General features: G+C 47.4%; 1 protein-coding gene across 50 annotated transcripts in view; it reads right to left on the bottom strand.

The window, feature by feature from the left end:
- The window catches only part of ZMYND8 (zinc finger MYND-type containing 8), a 125,663-nt gene that overhangs the window by 3,105 nt on the left and 100,719 nt on the right, over window positions 1-21,839 (bottom strand). For 23 of the 50 annotated variants that reach the window (XM_072735671.1, XM_072735686.1, XM_072735677.1 and 20 more), the window contains 6 exons: window positions 20,754-20,944; window positions 15,759-15,839; window positions 12,871-12,949; window positions 10,059-10,298; window positions 6,739-6,899; window positions 5,608-5,674 (listed from right to left, as the gene is read on the bottom strand). In XM_072735671.1, coding sequence (XP_072591772.1) covers window positions 5,608-5,674; window positions 6,739-6,899; window positions 10,059-10,298; window positions 12,871-12,949; window positions 15,759-15,839; window positions 20,754-20,944 — 819 coding nt within the window. Of the gene's footprint in view, window positions 1-5,593; window positions 5,675-6,738; window positions 6,900-10,058; window positions 10,299-12,870; window positions 12,950-15,758; window positions 15,840-20,753; window positions 20,945-21,839 lie in introns of all 50 variants that reach the window. The other 27 variants (XM_072735675.1, XM_072735689.1, XM_072735703.1 and 24 more) reach the window with 2 other exon arrangements.

Raw genomic sequence — 21,839 nt, 5'->3', positions numbered from 1 at the left:
TTCTGCTTCTCCTTCTCTCTCTCTCTCTCTCTCTCTCTCAAAATAAGTAAATAAAATCTTAAAAAAAAAAAAAAATCAATGATGGGCTACCTGGGTGGTTCAGTAGTTGTGTCTGCCCAAATTTGGCTCTGGACATGATCCCAGGTCCTGGGATCAAGTCCCACATCGGGCTCCTTGCAGGGAGCCTGCTTCTCTCTCTGCCTCTGTCTCTGCCTCTGCCTCTGTGTGTCTCTCATGAATAATTAAATTTTAAATATTTTAAAAATTAATGATATGAAAGGACTTTCAAAAACATAAGGGGTAACGGGGACAGTGAAGAGCTTAGTGCAGAAATAATTGCAAGTATGACAAAAGGACAAAACAGAAACTCCAGGAGAAGGTATGGCTGTTCCAGAACAGACACGTAATCCCTGTACCCCACGAGCCTCAGTGATAAACGGCAAGCTCGTGATGGCGGGAACCTGGCCTTAAGTTCTCCAGCTCGACCACTGGCCACTGGCCACCGGCCGACCAGACTACGGTTAGGGGCAGATACACCTATTTTCAACCTTGAGGATGGGAGGTCACAGGGGAATGGGGGAGGGGGCAGGCGGGGACAGCATGAAGACATGATGACAGGGCTGGACACAGCCAGAGGGGGGAGGGCGAGAGGGGCTACCAAGAGAGAGGGGCTACAGGAGGGGGGACAAGAGCCTCTAGCTGCCAGAACCACAACTAAAGAGTGAGTGTTGTATTCGACCCAGGGATCCCCAAGAGCACAGAACAGTTGACACAGGTCGTTTGGGAGGAGGGGGAGAAGAGAGCTCATGGACCAGTCCAACTCCTCTTTTATTTTTTTTATTTTTATTTATTTATTTTATTTATGATAGTCACAGAGAGAGAGAGAGAGAGAGAGAGAGGCAGAGACACAGGCAGAGGGAGAAGCAGGCTCCATGCACCGGGAGCCCGACGTGGGACTCGATCCCGGGTCTCCAGGATCGTGCCCTGGGCCAAAGGCAGGCACTAAGCCACTGCACCACCCAGGGATCCCCAAACTCCTCTTTTAAAGCCAGAAGCCAACAACAATGTTGAGAACTACCATCCAGGAATAGAAGTACAGGGAAATAGGTTATTTGTATGTAAGGACGTACATACCAGAGACATCAATGGGGACCAGGCCTAGGAACAGTCTCTCCCTGTACAATTTTATTTTCTCCAACTATATGCATGTTTAGCTTTAAAATCTCAAAACTACAAGACAAGCAAGCAGCAAGGAAGGATATACCCCCTACTAGAGGCTTCCTGCCTCCGGCTGCCTCCTCCTCCCCACCCTCCCAGCGCCAGGCACTCCCCGAGCTCAGGAACCCCCATGGCTTCCAGCCCACTTCCCTCCACGAGATTTCACCCACACGGCCGCCAAGGGCAAGAGCGAGCAGAAGTCAATGAGATGTTCAAGGATCTTGAAGGACAGCGAACAAGCCAGTCTTTCTGCTTTCACACAACCACCCACACAAACAGCCTTGTGAGAAATAAAGGAAGATGACAAGACACGAGTCTGCTGTCCTGACCAGGCCTCCAGGTCATGTCCCACTCGCGTCCCTCCCTCTCATGCTCTGGGATGTCGTGGCAACGCTGCCTAAAAACCCTCTTCTCCAGTTCCTGACAGTGAGCTCCGGGGTGCTGCACCCCTTTGCCACCATGCCTCCCGTCCAGCCTTGGCCCAAATCCTAAATGCGGACACTTCCCAAGCGCAGCCCCGGGGGCACCCCTTTCTTTACCCAAGACCTGCAGAGAAGGTCCCTTCAATCCCATCTTTGGGAGACGCTCAAAACACCATCTAAAATTTAAAATGTCCAGCATGATTCATGGCTTAGAGCTCAGAGGTGACCGCGCAGAGACAGAAACCACACAGTGTGAGCGGAGGAGTGAGAGAGAAAGCGAGAGAGACAAGATGGAGCGACAACTCTTAGAGACACGTCTACGTGGGTTGAGGAAGGAGACAAGACAGGTTGTAGGTTGTCCTGTTCAATGTGGTAGCCGCTGGCTACACGGTGCTATTCAGATAAAGTAAAATAAGATGCTAAATTCTACTCCTCAGTCTCATTGGCCAAGGCTCCAACAGCCACATATGCCAGCGGCTACCACAGAGGATAGTGCATGTAGAGATCACAATGCCATCACTGCAGAATGTTCCAGGGGTAGCTCCACTCTAGGGAGGAGATGCAGGGTGTCATGGAAGGAACTGAAGTATATAGGAGGAGGAGGAGATTTGAATGCCATGGGAAGGGGGCACCTGGGTGGCTCAGTCGGTTGGGCATCCATCCGACTCTTGATTTCAGCTCAGGCAGGTCATGATCTCGGGGGTCATGAGATTGAGCCAGACATCGGGCTCCATGCTCAGAAGGGAGTCGGCTTGGGGATTCTCTCTCTCGCTCTCTCTGCCCCTCCCCCTATTGACATGCTCTCAACTCTCAAATACATCTTTTTAAATAGATAGGTAGGTAGGTAGGTAGGTAGGTAGGTAGATAACTGCCATGGGAAGGAAGCAGTTGAAAGTAAGACATCTGGCTACGTCAGAGGACAGGGAGGGAACAGCCGGGGTGCTAGAAGGCCAGGCAGTGCTGGGCTGTGCTCCTCTGAAGGAACAGGCAATGCCACGTGCTGTGGGTCAGTGGTGGCCGAGGGACAGCTGGGATGTTTGAAACAGAACAGAGAACCTGGGAACAGAGGCTGCTAGACAACCGATCTGGTAGGATGAGCAGACAGCGGAGGGTAGTGGTCAGGGTAGGTGGGGACTGGAGGTATTGTGGGGGTGTGGAATGAGCGGGTCCCCCTGCACCACCTTCCCCAGCTGAGCTCCGATGCTTGTGTGCAGGTGAGTACCAGATGCCCAGCTGGGGTTTACCAAGGTGGGGTTTTGCCAAACGGACATGCTGAGAAAACCAGAAGGCACGGAGGCCGGGTTACATGAGCAAGAAGGGTGCTGCTAGAATAAGCCATGGAGACGAAGCTGAAGAAGGAGGAAAGCATCAGTAGATCTGGAAGCAGGGTTGGAGGGGAGAGGTCACACGCACAGCGCTGACGCTCCCCAGACATCAGTGCCTTAGTAGCTGAGCTGTACAAAATTCCCAACATTCACCCATTTTTCACTGAAAATTTTCATACGAGTCAACCTAAGCATTCCCAGCACAGTGGGTGAGAGCATGTCTGGAGTCCGAGAACTCTGGACTGAAGTCCTGGCTCCAATAATTACTGAGTGACTTGTGCATGTGAGTTAACTTCTCACAACCTCAACCTCTTCATCTGGAGGACAGAAATAGTAACTTCCCTCACAGAGGCTGGGAATAAACGCTCTAAGGCGTCCAACGGATTCATGCTCTTCTGTGAGCACCAAGTGCTCTTCTGACTTCCCCTGAAGCTCTATGAAGACGGGGGTTGTTTGCTTTGTTCATCCCTAAATCCCCAGCCCTAGCACAGAATCCGGCCCCGGGAACACTCGACAAACTCTCATACACCTCCAACCATCTACAAATAGCCTACTGCTGTGAGCGCCCCCCCGCGAGAATCTCATGTGGAATTCAGGATCCTGCCCTCCTCCTACCCCGTCCTATCACCAGGCTCCTCGGGGATTATATTCTCTGCCCCCACCCACCCAGTACCAAGTCACCAGCATCTTCCAGAGCTTCTGGTCTCCTCTCTCCAATGTGAACTCTCGTTCCCACCCACTTGGGACATCCATGTGCTTCCGGTCAAGGATCCGCCAACCACGGACCTCGGGCCAAATCCAACTCAATACCTGCATTTTATTTTACTTTTTAAGATTTTACGTATTAATTTATGAGAGATACAATACAGAGAGAAGCAGAGACACAGGCAGAGGGAGAAGCAGGCTCGCTGCAGGGAGCCCAATGTGGGGCTTGATCCCGGGACCAGGATCACACTCCAAGCCACAAGGCAGACACGCAAACGCTGAGACATCCAGGTGCTCCATGCCTGCATTTTCTAATACGGTTTTCTCTTAGGGCACAGCCAGACTCATGGGTGACTCATGTCCCATATATATTATCTATGTTGACTTTCATCCTTCAACAGCAGAGTTGAACAGCTTTGACACAGATCACAGGGCCCACAAAGCCTAAAATATTCACTATTTGACCCTTTATGGAAAGTCAGCCAGATCCTGGGAGACGTCAGATAGGATCCTTATTACGTCAGATAGGATACATCCCCCAACCACACTCCTGTATGCCGTCCTCCTCACTACAACAGAGTCAGGATGGCATTTAATGTCCCCCATGCAGAGCTGAACCCAGTTCATTGCTCCAAAACCTCAACAGCGCTCCCTGTCTGAAACGGGGCTTCCCCACCCTGGGTCTTCTGCGCCTTAGCAATTCTGACCCATTCACAATCCTCCCAACATCTTGCTTATTATTCCATGTTTTTATTTTAAACTCGTTCTAAATATTTAAAAAAAAATTCCTATCACTACCTGTATCGCTAACAGAAAATCAACAAAACGTGTCCCAGATTGAAGGGACTCTACAAATAAACACAATGAAAACCAAATGGTAGTTTTAACGTCTCAGGAGAGACTTGGTCTGCTCTGTCTTTGGTAAAAGAAACTAGGAAATATCAGAGAGGTGCGGAAGGCATCATAGCCTAAACGGAACCGTTCTCGGGGAGTCTATCAGAAGACTGGAGGGAAGGTAGCGGAAGACTACTCTTTGAACAGGCGGTTCAATCGTGTTTCATCTGAAGCTCACCGTCTCCCTAAAGTTACCCACTCCCTCAACCTGAAGCCCACCCTCTAGCCCCACTAGGAAACCTTCTCCAGCTACCGCTGCTAACAATAGACATCATTCCCTCCTCCTTTCCGTGCAATGAACACACAGAAGGGAAGGAACACGTTTGGTTTTCAGCGGAAGAGAACCATCCAGCGGACAGAAAGATCCTGGAGCTAAGGAACCCTGAATTAAGCACATCGTCCTCAACAGGGGCACCTTCTGAGAACTCTCTGGAATCACCCACAACTAGTTTAGGAGGAGGCAGGGAAATGACCCTTTGGGCTAGAAGACAGCCCAAACCCCCACAGAGGAGAGAAACTAAAAAGCTTAGTCCCAGAAAATACCCAAAAACTGCCTACCAGGTTATTCCCCAAGAGGAAAGATTTCTACAGAAAGATTGTCCACCTAAAATTTTCTTTTCTCTAAAGCCTCAAGGGCCCACACCTACTAGATGTGGGCGTTGGGACCTCAGGAATAGAGTTCCAGATGGTTTCGCTCACTGTGGTCATTTCCCTGAGGACAGAAGAACTGCCCCACCTAAAATGCGCACCTTCTACCCCACCCCAGGTCAGCAAAAGAACCCTCCTTTCACATGAACTTTTAGGTGGGTAAAGCAAACATGGGTAAAGACTGATCAGTTTGGAGAGGTGCCTGAAAGCTGCCTTGCCCAGCCACTCCCTCAACCCCCCAATGACCTGCCCGGGGCACCCCCAAAGATCCCTAAGGATCCGCAGTGGTTGGAAAACCACTGCCATAAACCCTTAAAAGTTCTCCCTGAGAAGATGGCTTCCCCTCTGCCCATGAGGAATGTGAGAGCGGTGTTCACCCACCGGGGGCAACATACCAGAGCCTTGGTTGGAGCCTAAGAGAATGGAGGAGGGCGTCTCCCTGGAGCCAGAAAGGTCGAGGGTCTAAAAATACAAAAAGAGAGAGATGGACACAAGGCACGGGGGCCAATGTCGCCCCCCAGGGAAGCCTAGGGATCCATGGGGGTGCTCGTCACTGCCCCCCAGGCACCTCGATGCCCCGTGCCTGGTGTGCCCGGCAGGGGAGGCCAGGTCAGCTGGGGTGGCCCTACATCTGTGCTCTCCTGCACTCCATACCCCGAATGAACAGGCTGGGACATGGTAACGGGGCAGCCCAACTCAACTCGATAGCCTTGGCTTCTAGAACACGGACTGTTTCCTCTGCTTCCTTCCCTGACCTGCCTACCCTTCCAAATTTGTGCCCACTACCGAAAAGGAGGTTTATGTCGTCAAAAAAGGCTATCAGCTCACGTTTATTGCACATTAACCCCTTCCTTACCAGGCAATGTTATCCATGAAATCGAAGGGTTCTGATGACATAGGGACTTATTACTTTCCTAATACACATTGAAATAAATACGTATTGACTACAAATGTAAAACGTTATCAATGTGCCACCGAAAATTACTTATGCGTACAATCCATGCTACGTATACCACACACTGGGAACTAGGACGTGCAACCTGGGCTTTCCAGTATGGCAGCTACTAGCTTCATGTGACTATTTGCACTTAAATTAATTAAAATTAAATAAAATTTGAAGGGCAAGTGCTTGCTCACACCAGCCAGGGGTCAAGCGCTCAACAGCCACATGTGGCCAGTGGATACCACCCTGGGCAGAAAAGACACAGAACATTTCCATCATCCACGGAAGGTTCTACTGGACACCACTGTTGTAAATTTCGAGAGTCCCCGCAGAGCGGCTGCCAAGTCACACGAATGTCCCCTCGGGCTCCACGTCCCTCTGTCCGGGCCCGCATGCCCACTGACGAAAAGAAGCTCTGCTAAGCTTGTCACCCCCCCCGCAGAAGTCTGACTGCCCCACCGTGCAGACAAACCTCCTACCAGAGGGGACTTGCAGAGGTGGCAGGCACAGGGATGGGTCCGGAGACTCCACCTGGCCCAAAGTGTTGATGTCACTGGCCAAAGGCGAGCGGCTGGCTACTCACCGACCCGCTGTCTTTGCTCTTCTCTGCTGATGACTCCTTGTCTTTGGAGGTGCTGGCTGTTTCCGTAGGGGCTGCCTGTGTGCTAGAAGAGCTCCCCTGGGATGATTTGTTTAGTGTTTCTGTATTCACCTCGGCATCTGCTTCCTGCTGAGGAGCGGTAGCTGGGGGAAAAGGAAGAGAGAAGCCATGTTATAAGCTGAGGGCCACGGCTTCTAGAACAGGAAGGAAGCCCCACTCTGCACAGGGCTATGGCATGGTCCAGAACAACTCTGACCCACCCACCACCCATAATAGAGGCAACTGCTGCTCACTCCCTCCCAGAGGCTTTTGCACTTTTTCAGAAGCTGAAATTCCAGACTGTGGGTAAAAGGGAATTAATTTTTAATAGTTCATTAATTCAAGTTTTATTAAGTCATTCTGGAGACAAAAAGCATGGCAGCAGAACAAATGAAACCCATCAGCACAGCCAGTCTGTAACCACTCATCTAGGACCACTCATTCCATAATTTCTAATTTTACACCTATTTATATTATCCCATGGACTGGCTTCCTTCTAAAGGAAGGCAGGGAAATCCAGGTAAAAAAAACAACAGGATGTGAAAGGCACAAGGTATCTGGAGATGGTAGGAGCATGGGCAAACTGAAAAACAGAGCATCTGAGAAGAATTTAAGAAAGACAGACATTAAAATGCCACAAATAGGGATCCCTGGGTGGCAGAGCGGTTTGGCGCCTGCCTTTGGCCCAGGGCACGATCCTGGAGACCCGGGATCGAATCCCATGTCGGGCTCCCGGTGCATGGAGCCTGCTTCTCCCTCTGCCTATGTCTCTGCCTCCCTCTCTCTCTGTGTGTGACTATCATAAATAAATTAAAAAAAAAAATCTTAAATGCCACAAATAAAGAAAACCTGAAGGACATTTTGGCCATCTTGAAATAGTAACAAAAAAAGGGTCATCACACACATTCTAGAACTTAGGAGAATTTAACTCCACTGCAGGAAAAGATGTAACGTAGCCATTAAGAAGACATCTCTCAAGGACCCGGGTGGCTCAATGGTTGAGCATCTGCCTTTGGCTCGAGGCATGATCCCCGGGTCCTGGGACTGGGTCCCGCATCGGGCTCCCCATAGGGAGCCTGCTTCTCCCTCTGCCTATGTCTCTGCCTCTTTCATGAATAAATAAATAAAATCTTTAAAAAAAAAAAAAAAGGCATCTCCCTAAAGGTTGAAGGACACAGCAATATGTTTCAATATTGCCTTTCTAAAATAACAAAACAGGGATCCCTGGGTGACGCAGCGGTTTGGCGCCTGCCTTTGGCCCAGGGCGCGATCCTGGAGACCCGGGATCGAATCCCACGTCGGGCTTCCGGTGCATGGAGCCTGCTTCTCCCTCTGCCTCTCTCTCTCTCTCTCTCTCTGTGACTATCATAAATAAATAAAAATAAAAAAATAAAAAAATAAAATAACAAAACAACAGAAGATGTCTAGAGCAGGAGTTGGCATACTAGCACCAACTATTTGTCAATAAAGTTTTATCGGAACACACCCACGTCCACCACTTACATATTGTCTATGACTGCTTTATTCAAAAATCAGCACAGCAGAGCAGTTGCAACAAACCACATAGCCTACAAATCCTAAAATATTTACTCTATGGACCTTCACGGAAAACTAATTTGCTAACCCCTGACCTCAGGAGCATTCCTCAGTCGTGGCCACTCATATATCACCTTCCAAAAGTTTGCCAGTCTAACAGATACACTACCTTATTATTTAGGTAATTTTTAATTAAATAAGTACATTAAAACAGAGGCTTTTTTGAAGCACCTGGGTGGCTCAGTTAAGAGTTCAGTTCAACTCCTTTTTTTTTTTTTTTAAAGATTTCCTTCATTTATTTGAGAGTGAAAGAGCAAGAGAGCACAAGCAAGAGGAGGGGTAGAGAGAGAAGGAGAAGCAGACTCTCTGCTGAGCAGAGAGCCCAAGGCGGTACTCGAGCCCAGGACCCTGAGATCATGACCTGAACCAAAGGGAGACACTCAACCAACCAAACCACCCGGGTGCCGAAAAGATCCAACTTTTGTTTTCGACTCAGGTTAGGCTCTCAGGGTCACGAGATCGAATCCTGAGTTGGACTCTGCGCTGAACAGTGCCTACTTAAGATTCTCCCTCTGCCCCTTCCCCTGGTTGCACTCTCTCTCTCTGAAAAAGGAGGCGTTTAATTCTAGGCATATAAAGCTACTATTTGTCAGAAATAAAAGCTAACTTTAAAAATATTTGGTTAAATATTTTTAACCAAACATTAAATGAAAAGTTAAGTAAAAATTAACTTTTAAAATATTGCGAATAAATTCTAGCTAGACACTGTGTCCTGCTGGAGGCTCCCGGCCTCCGGGCTGCTTGTCCTGTGTTAGAAAAAGATGACAAAGATTAGTTCCAAAACCAAGACTTTTCCTTCACATAAGAATTGGGAATCCTGGGGATCCCTGGGTGGCTCGGCAGTTTGGCGCCTGCCTTCAGCCCAGGGGAATCCCAGGATCGAGTCCCACGTTGGGCTCCCGGCATGGAATCTGCTTCTCCCTCTGCCTGTGTGCCTGCCTCTCTCTCTCTCTCTGTCTCTCATGAACAAATAAATAAAATCTTAAAAATATATATATAAAAGAATTGGGAATCCACAGGATACCCGGGTGGCTTAGTGGTTGAGCGCCTGCCTTGGACCCAGGACATGACTCTGGGTTCCTGGGATCGAGTCCCACATCGGGCTCCCTGCAGGAAGCCTACTTCTCTCTCTGCCTCTCTCATGAATAAATAAGTACAATCTTTAAAAAAAAAAAAAAAAAAGAAGAAGAATTAGGAATCCATGTTACTTAAAGCTATGAGTCCACAATTACTTTAAAAGCAGGATTTCTCAACCTCACCATCTTGGGCCAGGATCATTCTTCGTTGTAGGGCACTGAATTGGGCACTGTAGGGTGTTTGGCGGCATCCCTGGCCTCTACCCTCTGGATGCGAGTAGTACCCACCTCGGTTAGGATGAATGCAACTGTCTGCAGTCACTGCCGGTGTCTTGGGGTGGGGATCACAGTCACCCCATTGAGAACCACTGCACCTCACATGAAGCTACACTCTGACAAGTAACAGAAAGGAGGCCTGAAGTTCAAACAGCCATGCCTCAAGGGTCAGCTATGTGCCTGCACGAGAGTGGCAAGGGGCAGGGTGAACCAGCCTTGCCACATCAGTCTGCTCTGTGGGCCCTGCACGGGACAGGGGAGGCGAATGCCCACCCTGCTGTGGCCTGGGCCAGGGTGCACCTCGCGTGGCCATACCTGACTGGGTGCAGGACTTCATATGCTCGGGCCAATGGGCTTGCTGGCAGGGGTAGTCACAGTAGCTGGTGTTCCAACAGCAGTAGAAAATGGCCTCCTTCTTGCAGTTGGCACACCACTGCTTCTTTTTGGTCTCGTCCACCGCCTGCTGCTTCTCCAGCTCCAGCTGCTTCTTCACCTCAGCGATGAGCCGGTCCCGCTCCTGCTCCAGGCTTTGCCGCATCTCTGCCATGGTCAGCTCTGACACAGAAGGGGAGAGGACACCAGCTCCATCAGCAGCATCCCCAACCCAGGGCTCAGAGTTTCTCAGACCAGATCAGAAAGGAAGTCCAGGATATGGGTTCCGAGAGACACGGGTGCAGATCCTGACTCAGAGAAGCCTCAGCTGTGTGACTGCCCCCCCCCGCCCCCGCCCCGGGCAAGTAACCCAGCCCAGCTAAGCCCCAATATCTGCATCTGTGTAAAATAAGCATTCATCACGTTGATCTGTGCGTGATAGTGAATTCAGGTGCCTAGTATGCAGACAACCAGAGTCCCATGGTGATTCTGTGGGAAATCCTCAAATATACCTTCAAAGCCACCCCGTATCAAGTCACTTCATCTTCCTAAGCATATAAAGCTACTATTTGTCAGAAATAAAAGCTAACTTTAAAAATATTTGGTTAAATATTTTTAACCAAACATTAAATGAAAAGTTAAGTAAAAATTAACTTTTAAAATATTGCGAATAAATTCTAGCTAGACACTGTGTCCTGTGTCCAGTGAGACAAGCTCTCCTGTAATATCCCTTTCAAGGATAAGGAAACTGTGGCACACAGCTAATAAGGGCAGAGCTGGCACTAGCTCTAAGACACACTTTCCATGTAGTGTATTCAGTGGCAGTGGATTAAATCTACCACATAGGGCCCTGTGATGGATCATTACAGTTGATCAACCATCAAACTGCTCAGTCTACTGAGATTTCCTCATTTCTATTCACACAAGAAGTCCATGTGCAATCCACTTGGGAGTGACCTGCACACCAACAGAAAAATGATTCTTTGATAATCAAAATTCTCTTCCTAGAATTAAAAAATTCACACACACATCCCTTTAAAAACACCAAGAGAGATGACACGCCTTGTTGGCTCAATCTATTAAACATCCGACTCTTGATTTCAGCTTAGGTCACAAGCCCTGCTTCAGGCTCCGTGCTGGACAAGGAGTTAGCTTAGGATTCCCTCTCCCTCTCCCTTTCCCTCTGCTCCTTGCCACCCTGGCTCTTTCGCATTATGTGCAATCTCTCATTCTCTCTCAAAATAAAAATAAATAACTGAAAGATGAATGAGCAAATGAATAAATAAAACAAAAATTAGAAAAACACCAGGAAAGAAAATTAATAAGCTTTTGCACTCGTGCTAGACACAACCTCTCTGTCCCTTGCCACTGCCTTTAAAGAGGAGCATGCAGAACATGGCAAGTTCTGGCCAGCCTTCATGCATTTTTTTTTTTTTTTTTAGAGATTTTATTTACTTATTCATGAGAGACACAGAGAGAGGCAGAGACACACACAGGCAGAGGGGGAAGCAGGTTCCATGTAGGGAACCCGATGTGGGACTTGATCCTCGTACTCTGGGATCACGCCCTGAGTGGAAGGCAGACGCTCCACCTCTGAGAGCCAATTACTTAAAAATAGAGAGATCTGGGGTGCTTGGGTGGCCCAGGTGGGTAAGCATCTGCCTTCAGCTCAGGTCATCATCTCAGGGTCCTAGGATCAAGTCCCTGCATCAGGCTCACTGCTCATCAGGGATTCTGCTTCTCCCTCTGCCTTTGTGAGCACGTTCTCTCTCTCTCTCTCTCTCTCTCTCTCTCTCTCTCTCTCTCTCTCTCTCTCTCTCTCTCAAATAAAATGTTTTAAAACAATAAAAAATACATAAAAAATAAAAATGAAGAGATTCTGGGGAAAAAAACCAAGATTCCTTGACTTCACTAGAGAAACTATAGAAAAACTAGAAGCCACACATCCAACTAAACTTCCTAGATGACAACACACTCAGGAGCAGAGGGCTCCATCCCCAGGCGGCATCATAAGGATTCGAGTTTGCGATGCATGCCTCAGCTGCAAGCAGGTGGCACGCCTGGGCATGCCTCCCTAACAAGGAGACCTGACGGCTGCCAGCATTCAGACTCTGAGCCTGACACTCCATGATGGTCTGAAGGAAAATGCTCTACTTTTGCGGGGCGGGGGGGGGGAGCTTTAACGACACGGACACAGAATAACAGGCCAAAACAGCACTAGGTCTAAACCAGGGAGCAATGAAACAGCTTCCTCCGCAGCGTGGAACACGCAGGAGGTGTTTGATAATTCACAATGCCTCATATTCAACGGGTAGGAGTGTCCAGACCTGAATCGCTGCTGTCTGACTCTAACGAACTTGCTCAACATGTCTGTGTCTTGCTAGCTTCACCTGAACACTGGAATAACAGAGCCCCTTCTAAGAAGGGTTTTCATGAGAATTTAAAGGTTATCTCACGGAAAAGTACTTAAAACAGTCCCTGGCACAAAATCAGAGTTCAGTAAACAGGAGCTACTGGTGCTACTGCTGTTACTGTTTTGCTGATGTTGGTATTTTGAAGGGAAAATAGGAAGGTACCCCCCCAACACCCACTCTTATACGTGGTTCGACTCTCCAGGATTCTACGGCTGCCCCAGCAGTGGGACGTCCCCAAGCCTACTTCGGACTCAATCCACATCCTGGTCCTGCCTCCAGGTGTGCAAAGACGTTCAACGCCCAAAACCCTCCTCCGTATAGACCAATTTGCCAGGCCTCACCGAGGTTGTGTTTCATTTCCGAGAGCTCCTGCTGGTGTAGCCACTGCAGCTTCTCTATCTCGATCCTCAGCCTGCGAATCTGTAATGAGGGAGAGTAAGACTCTTAGAAGGCAGGTCTGGGTCGGGTTCACCGATGGGGCTCAGAACTTGACCTCCAGCTGTAAGAATCAATGCCACACGGTTGATTGAGGCATAAGCAGCCTGGATGCTGCAGTCCAGAGAGGTGGACACCAGTGCACTACCCCAAATTCAAGAGAAGTTCTATTTCCAAAGATCAAACACAGTTGATCCATGAATAATGAGGCGGGTTAGAGGCGCCAGTACCCCGACGCAGTAAAATATCTACATACAACTTTTGACTCTCCAAAAACTTAATAGCCTACTACTAACAGCCTAGGAAGCCTTATCAAAAACATCAAATAGTTGATAAACATATATGTTCCATGTATTAGACAGTGTATCTGTACAATTAGGTAAGCTCAAGAAAAGAAAACATTAAGACCATCACACAGAGAAAATGCATTTTACAGTACTGTAGAAGATCCACGTATAATGGATGAGCACAGTTCAAACCAATTTTTCAAGGGTTGACAAAACCAGCTGTCCATCTTTTCCAAGAAACACTGGCTCTAGGAAAAGCCACTTGCTCAGTTGCTAGAGCATGGTGACTCTTGATCTCAGGGTTGAGTTCAAGCCCCACACTGGGAAGAGGGTTTATTCTTTTTTTTTTTTTTAAGATTTTATTCATTCATTCATCCATTCATTCATTCATGAGACAGAGAGAAAGAGAGAGAGGCAGAGACCGAGGCAGAGGAAGAAGCAGGCTCCATGCAAGAAGCCCAATTCAGGACTTGATCCCAGATCCTGGGATCACACCCTGAGCCAAAGGCAGACGGTCAACCACCGAGCCACCCAGGCATCCCAAAATCACTGTTGCATATTCTTTTTTATTTTTATCATCTTTATTTTTCTTTTATTTTTTTTTTAAGATTTTATTTATTTATTCATGACTGACACAGAGAGAGAGATTGGCAGACACAAACGCAAAAGGAGAAGCAGGCTCCACACAGGGAGCCTGACGTGGGACTTGATCTCGGGTCGCCAGGATCACACCTCAGGCTAAAGGCAGCGCCAAACCACTGGGCAACCGGGGCTGCCCTGGGCAGAGGGCTTAAACATGAATGAATGAATGAATAAATAAATAAAGTAAAAACAAGGACCAGATTTTCATAATAAATAAAAACATCAAAGATTGATTAGAGCGACGCCTGGGTGGCTCAGTGGTTGAGTGACTGCCTGCCTTTGGCTCAGGTTGTGATCCAGGGGTCCTGGCATCGAGTCCTGTATCTGGCTCCCTACAGGGAGCCTGCTTCTCCCTCTGCCTGTGTCTCTGCCACTCTGTGTCTCTCATGAATAAATAAATAAAATCTTAAAGGTGGGGGGGGAAGGGGTTGATTAGAACTCTGGTCTTAAAAAATGAAACTAAAACAAGTAAAGACAGCTTTGTTTTATTCATGTAACATTTTAGGTGGGATCCACAGGCATTCACCTGAAATTCCACGCCTAACGTCTCTGAAAAACAAAGGGTATTTTTGGAGGGAGAGGTATGTGTTGCACAAAATTCATTTGGGCAGGAAAAAACAAACTCAGCCTGAACTGCTATGGGGCTATTTACAGAGTCTGAGGACCACAGTCCTTCTCTACTTGTGATTTTGCCCTCCCAGCTCCCTTCTGGACACTGCAACATCTGAAGATATCCGGTTAGTCACATTGGAGGGTGCTACCGCCAAGAAAAGGTAGAAGCCAGGGATGCTGCTAAACATCCCACAATGGGCAGGCCAGCCCCCATAACAGAGAGTTATCTGGCACAAACGTCAGCAGTGCTGAGGTTGAGAAACCCTGATTTATCCCACATGGCGTGAACAAGCATATTTCACAGAAATGTTGGGGCGGAGAGGGCATATATTGCCTCTTTAAATTCTGAAAAATTCTAGCACACATCTGGATCCCAAGGTTTTAAGGGAGACATTTATGGTTCTGTATTTTCAACCATATGCCAGTTCTTAAAAAAATAACGAAGTATGGCAGGGGTCAGGGGAGGCTGTTCTAAGCCAACATTGTCCCTTCTTGTTGGACATCCTTGGCCTAATCATAAAGAGGGTCACACGAGCAAAATATCCCAGGGGACTCCTTGATTCTCAGGACCTCTCTCAAAGCTTTATATTCACATCGTTCTCTGCTGAAAGCCTATTGGGATACCTTCCCAGAGATTTTTCTCCTCTTCTGAGTGCCAGCCTCACCCTGCCAGGCCCTCGTAGGCCCACAGATTGCATGGAATTTCCCTGTCTGCAACACTATTTTCAATGACCTCAAAAAATCCCACCACTAGTCATTTCACCTGGTGACCCCTGTGCATCTGGCTTACAGTGAGTTCGCCTAAGGAAGGAAGGTCAAGGAGGCCTATTTTTATAAATGGTCACTTGATAAGTGGACAATTTAATGTCTTAACCATTCTATTCCCTAGGTAACTGCATAATTGTGGAAGCTCTCTGTACATAGTCTTAGACAACAAAGATCACTTGCATAAGAAAGTCCATGCTTACACAGAGCCAGGAGACAATTATACACGGGGCCAAAGGAGCGGAAGGATCTCCAATTTCACCAGGGGGTGAACTCAGGCTCCAGTTTGGTGCCTGTCCTCTGATCACACAAAGCAGGGTGCGTCCCCACAGAGCCAGCCTTCTGACTAAATGAAGAAGTACCCTCCCCAACAACCACAATTGGCAGAGCCCCCTGGAGGGACTTCCAGAGAAGCTGCTTCCTGGCACCATTTTACAGCAGCCCATAAAACATTCTTAGCAAGTGAAGAATTACGTGTCATCTCTGACCTCGGCTATTGTGCTTCCGGTAGTGTTTTTAGAAAGATCGTTGTATATCTCTGTCATCGTCCCTTTTATTGCATCCATCATCTGAAAGATAAAAACAGAAACAATTCAGGTGATCATCTCCCTGGGGCTTTTCAAGATGACATACATCTAAAAATCTAACATACAGCAGTGGTTCTCAACAGGGGGCGATCTGCCCCTCATGGGACGGGAGGCATCTGTGGTTGTCATGGCGGGGGGGGGGGCGGGGGGGGGATTGGCATCTAGTGGGTTGGGGCCAAGGATGAGCTAAATACCCTACAGTGCACAGAACAAAGAATCCTCCAGCCCACAGTGTCACTAGTCCTAAGGTTGAGAAACTGGTATAAACCAGGGCAGTGATGAATCACCTACAAAATAAAGCTAGTTTCTAGAGGCAATGGCTAATCTGGAGGGGCCAAATTTGGGCCCCAGGCATATTTGGTGTGGCCAGCACTGAGGATTTGAGGGAGGGACTGTTTCCTTTGTGACTGTTTCTTAATTCCTTACCACTTTAAAAAAAAAAAGAAAAAAAAGTTTTATTAAGATCTCATTCATATACCAATTCAGCCGTTACAGTGCACAAGTCAATAGCTTCTAGTAGATTCAGAGTTGCACATCCATCCCCATGGTTCAGAACCTTCACGTCACCCCAAAAAGAAAACCCACTACCCCTCTTAAGAGCCCTATCACCCCCCATACCCCTGACCCACCACCCCACCGCTGATCTGCTTTCTACACCTAAGGATTTGCTTCCTCTAGATATTTTGTGTCTATCACATAATTATCACATAATATGTGGTCCTTCTTCAACTTAGCACAAAATTTTCAAGATTTATCTGTGTCGCAGGGCCTCTAAGTACTTCATTCCTTTTGATGGACAAATAATACAGTCCGTTGTGTGGACAGAGCAGGTTCATTATCTGAAGGCTTTGGTCAGGGCATCCATTCTCTGCCTTGCCAGTCGGCTTCCCATCTTCCTTCACTTTCATTATCTGAAGCCGGAAGGCATCAGCGAGTTTGTGACATGGGCTCAGGTTCACATAGCAAGCACCTAGTTCCCTGCTGTCTGAAGGTATCTATCTGCAGGAGGATTTCTTTCCAACCTCCCACTTGCTGGCTGATCCTGCCCCCATCCCAAGAGAAAGAGGGGAGGACAGAAGACCGAACGTGAGGCCTCAGGCCTGGCCTGGCTGCGGCCAAGTCTCCACTGTGTTTTGCAGTTTGCTCTGATCCAGCAAGAAAGCAAAACCCAGACCACCCTTATATCTGATGCCTGTGATTTTCTCCTGCCATCACCCTCTCCCTGAGCCATGGGGGTAACTACAGTGTCCCCATCTAGGGTATGCACAAGGTTTACATGAGAAATCCATGTGAAGACTATGATATGGTTCAGTACCTGCCACAGAGTAGGTGTTCAGAAAGAAATACCTGTTCATCTTATTTCTATAGAAAAACAGAAAATTCACATGAGCTATAATGAAGAAACTGCCAACCCCCAAAATAGTAACCCCAAGTTCACCCCAAAATGGGAGAAAAATGAACACGATGTCTGTTGAGATTTTCACTGCTAGCTTGTTTCGGAGGCCACACACAGATGCAGCCAGGAAAAACACTTTGTGCTTTCTGCAGTCGTTCTGTTTGGGCCTCCTGCCCCGCTGCACCAAACACGTCAGTTTTAAATATTAAAACTAAATTGCTTTACAAGAAAACTTTAGAAAGTGGATGAAATTCAATATATTACTAATGCAATGGTTACATTCCATTTTAAAGAAATCATGGATTTGTAGACAGATTTTCACTCTTTCTTCCAAATATAGCAAAGAACGCAACATCACTAAAGAGCACCCTTCTGCCAAAACACACAAATCTGGGTCTTCGACTCCAGGTCACCTCTGAGGCAGGGAAGTTCATCAGCTCCGAAAATATGTCACTGTGCTCATTTTCTTAACTGCAAAGAAAATGTCTATCAAAAAGTTCACCCCTCAATTTTGCTGTAAGAGCAAAGGGGGCCGCCAAAGGTAATGAAATCAAACTCACTGCAGGAGCTCAGAAAACTAGTTCAGTGCAAACCACGAGCCAGGTCCACTCAGTAGGTCTCAGTTTCTCCATCTGTAAACGAGGAGCTTAGACCCCCCCCAAAAAAAAAATCACTAGAAAGTAGTCTAAGGCTAGACAGCCAGAACACGAGACCATTTAGGCAAAACCAACCACCTTAAATCAGTAATGAAAAAATGAACGCCTTCCCATTCTCCTGTAATCCTGCATATCACCACATTAGGAAGAAAGTCTCAATTTGGTGCCAGCATGTACCAAACACTTTTAGGACAATCTCTCTAAAAATAGGCTTACACTTCAAGCCTTGACAAGGAATGGTGATCTGGCAATGTTAGACCCAATTTTATTTTAGTTTCTTAACTTAGTCAATTTAAGTAAAATTAACTTACATAAAAATATTAAATCAATACTAGCTGGTGGACAGTTAAGACTAGAATTGAGAATGGCCATAAATAACTGCGCCTTGAATCCTTCCTATTCTGACACTCAGGGACTCAGTAACAATTCATGTATTTTATTCAAAAGGAGGACAGACTTACTAAATGAGAGACAAAGTTATGCCCAAGACCAGTTCTGATTCTCTCTCTAGCTGGGGAGGGCAGGAAGGAAGGGGTGGGAGAGTAGGGGAGGGGAAGGGGATTGGCAGGACTTGGGAACGTCAGGTAGGGTTGCTTTAAAAAGCCACGTGCAAGAACAATCGATTCATGGACACTGAACATCTGTGGTCAGTAGGCTTCATGGGCATTCACAAACCGGCTCAAAGCCACTCTCTAGATCCTGGCTGCTACCATTCAAATCCAGCTCAACCATTCAGACCGTGTAACTTTGACAGGCCTCAGTTGTCTCATCCATAAAATGGGGATGATAATAGTATCTACCTCATCAATTTGTCATGAAGGCCAAATGAGTAACATACGAGCATAATGTAACCGACACTTACAGCAGTGTCTGGCCCGGAGCGCCACTACCCAAACATTAGCAAGTGTACTACCATCTTATCCAATGTAACAGACAGTGATCCCAGGGCTCTGATGTTTGTGACCTTGTGGGATCTCCTCCCTTCCAGTGTACGCTGGCCTAGTGATCTACTTCTAACTACAGAAATGTGACAAAGGTAATGGGCTGTCACTTCTGAGATCAGGTGACATGAGGCTGACTTCCATCGTGCTAACAGGCTCTATCACCGGCTTTGAGGTAGCAAACAGCCAATTGTGAAGGCCCACAAGGCAAGAACTGAGGGCAGGCTCCAGCAAAGAGCCAGCTAGGACCTGAAGCCCGCAACCCAAAAGCCCTCGAGGAAGTGAACCCTACTCACAACCACCTAAGTAAATTCTAAAGGAAATAGATCCTTTCCCGGTTGAGCCTTCAGATGAAACCCCAACTCTAGCAGACACCTTGACAGCAGCCTGCCAGAGGACCTAAAGCAGAGCACCTAGCTTAGCCATGCTGACTCCTGACCACAGAAACCGTGAGATAAGAAATGTGCGTTGTTGGGACACCTGGGTAGCTCTGCGGTTTAGTGACTGCCTTCGGCTCGGGGCATGATCTCAGATCCAGGGATCGAGTCCCACGTCGGGCTCCCTGTGAGGACCCTGCTTCTCCTTCTATGTCTCTCTCTGCCTCTCTCTCTCTCTGTGTCTCTCATGAATAAATAAATAAAATCTTATTTTTAAAAAATGTACATTCTTTTAAGTTGCTATGTTTTGTGGTAATTTGTTATCAAGTGATACCTGATACACCTAGAAAGAAGGAATAAAAAGGAAATGACCAACAAAAACACATCAGTAAAAGATAATAAATGTCTCTTGTCATCCAGAACTAAAAGGGAGCCTACTTTTAACACAATATAATAAAGGAATCTTTACCATGAGACTTCAAGAATTCTAGATATGACCATTCCCAATAACTGTCACCCATTTTTTCTATAAACCTGGATAGTTTACTCATTAGCAACTAATTAGTAATTTACTCATTAGTGAAGAGTAAATTATTATTACTGCCTGCTTAGTAATATAATAAATACTCTTTCTTACTAGGTTATTACTCAGTAACTACTATTAACAACCACTGAGAGTAACAAGCCTGATGAAGTGAAGTCAGGCATCAATCAGCATGCATTCACTTGATAACTCTGTACCAACACGTACTGTGTGTACCGGGCACTCTTCTAGGCCTTCGAGGTAAGCAAAATAGACCAACTCCTGCTCTCAGGGAGCTGACATTCTGGTGGTTATTCTGCTACCAAGCAGTCCCACATGGACCCACACACACACTCCAGTGCACTCTCACATGATGGTGAAAACAGCTCTAGGATGGATCCACCTGAATTCAAGAGCGAGCACAGAAGCACCTGGCAAATTCAAACAAAGAGCCTGCAGGAGAGAACACCCATCAATGAACCCACTTCGGGGAATCCGGTCACCGTGCCCCAGAGGGTGGGAAAATCAGGACAGAATCCAGTACTCCCTAGGCCATCCTGGTTCCTGAAAAATCTAGGCCTAACATCATACCTTACACATCTCCTGCTTAAGACTCAGTCACTTTGTTCCACGTGGCTACTAAATGCAAACCAACGCCTTTGGTCTGTTATTAAATGACAAACAGCGTGTTAAGGAAACTCTGTCAAATGAGAGACATGAATTCTCAAAGGTAATCGATGTCATGTCACTTTCCAGCTATGTACTGACTGTAGAATCAAAGGCCTCAGAGTAAGATGCAGTGCATTCAAGATTTCTCTGCTTAGATTCAACAGTTAGACGCAGATGGAAGAATTTGGACTTGGAGATCCTCAGGAAAAACAGGATCTCCCCTCCTGAGCACCCCATAAAGCCTGTGAGGTTGTGATCCTCCTGGTTCCCAACAGGAAGTCGGTCCTCCGGCAGGACACGCCCCTAGCCCCCAGCCCGGCACCACAGCACTCACTTTACTAGTGTACTTGGCAATGTCCGCAGCGACGTCGGCGGAGGCAGTGGCGATAGGCAGGTCTGCGTTGACTGAGGATGCGAGGGTGCTTGCAGACCCCGAGCTGGTGACCAGGGGTGATGACTGAGTGCTGGTCACCAGGGTGATGGTGGAAGTGGATGGACTCTGCGTGATCTCCTTCTGCTGCACAGCTAGGAAAGCAAAGGGTCCCGGTCACCCCACTGTTGTGGGAAGGGCCCAACCCAGCAAGAAGCTGCGGAGAGGGAGTGAGGTCCCTGACGTCCATTGCTTAAGCTCTTCTACTTTCAAGTGACAGAGATTCTCCTCGTGACCAGATTCTGGCCAGGATCCTCTCAGCCTTTTCTGGGACTAGGCCTCAAGCTTGGCCCATAAAGCCTTCCGTAAACACTAACATGGTTTCCAACAGCTCAAGTTCACATCCCTAGGATGACTCCAGTCCCCGCTGCCAAAGTACCTGCCTGAGAAACCAAGGCTGCCAAGTGAATTTACCATTTGTTCTAGCCAACACTCAACGATCCCTGTCTCCTGGTCTCTATGGGATGGTAGGAGTCTAACTCCAAAAAGCATTATTGGCAACCCCGTATGGGTTTCACATGGACCAACCACTACTTCCCATTTTTTGTAAAATTTCACCTCACTGACTCTACTGGAGTCTCTACGCAGTCCTTTCCCACCCTCACCACACTCATCCTCCTTTTAAAACGTCCAGTCACTTCTGTACAAATTGGGAATGACTTCAGTTCCTGCTGGACTACTTTCTCCCTGTTGTAATAGTACATACTGATTACAACCCATCCTTACCAGGTTAACTAGTATCCAGCTTTGACTTTGACACAAGACAACTTGGAAACTGGGGACCATACCATCAATGGGCCTCTTCTTGCTAGCACCTAAATTCCCCTGGAGAAGCTCCTAATTTTTACCGGGTACAAACACACACCAAAAAAAAGACTGGAACTAGGATTCAATCCCGTCCCATCAGCTCTTTAAATACCGAGAGCAATCCAGCTGCACTCCCACTGCACCTGTCCAATCTTCCTTCCCTCCAGTCTTCAAAAGGGTTCT

The sequence above is a fragment of the Vulpes vulpes genome, chromosome 14, assembly GCF_048418805.1.
Source record: "Vulpes vulpes isolate BD-2025 chromosome 14, VulVul3, whole genome shotgun sequence".
In the NCBI taxonomy this organism is placed as follows: Eukaryota; Metazoa; Chordata; class Mammalia; order Carnivora; family Canidae; genus Vulpes; species Vulpes vulpes.
The sequence above is the reverse complement of the archived record's forward strand: the minus strand, read 5'-3'. Positions and strand labels throughout refer to the sequence as shown.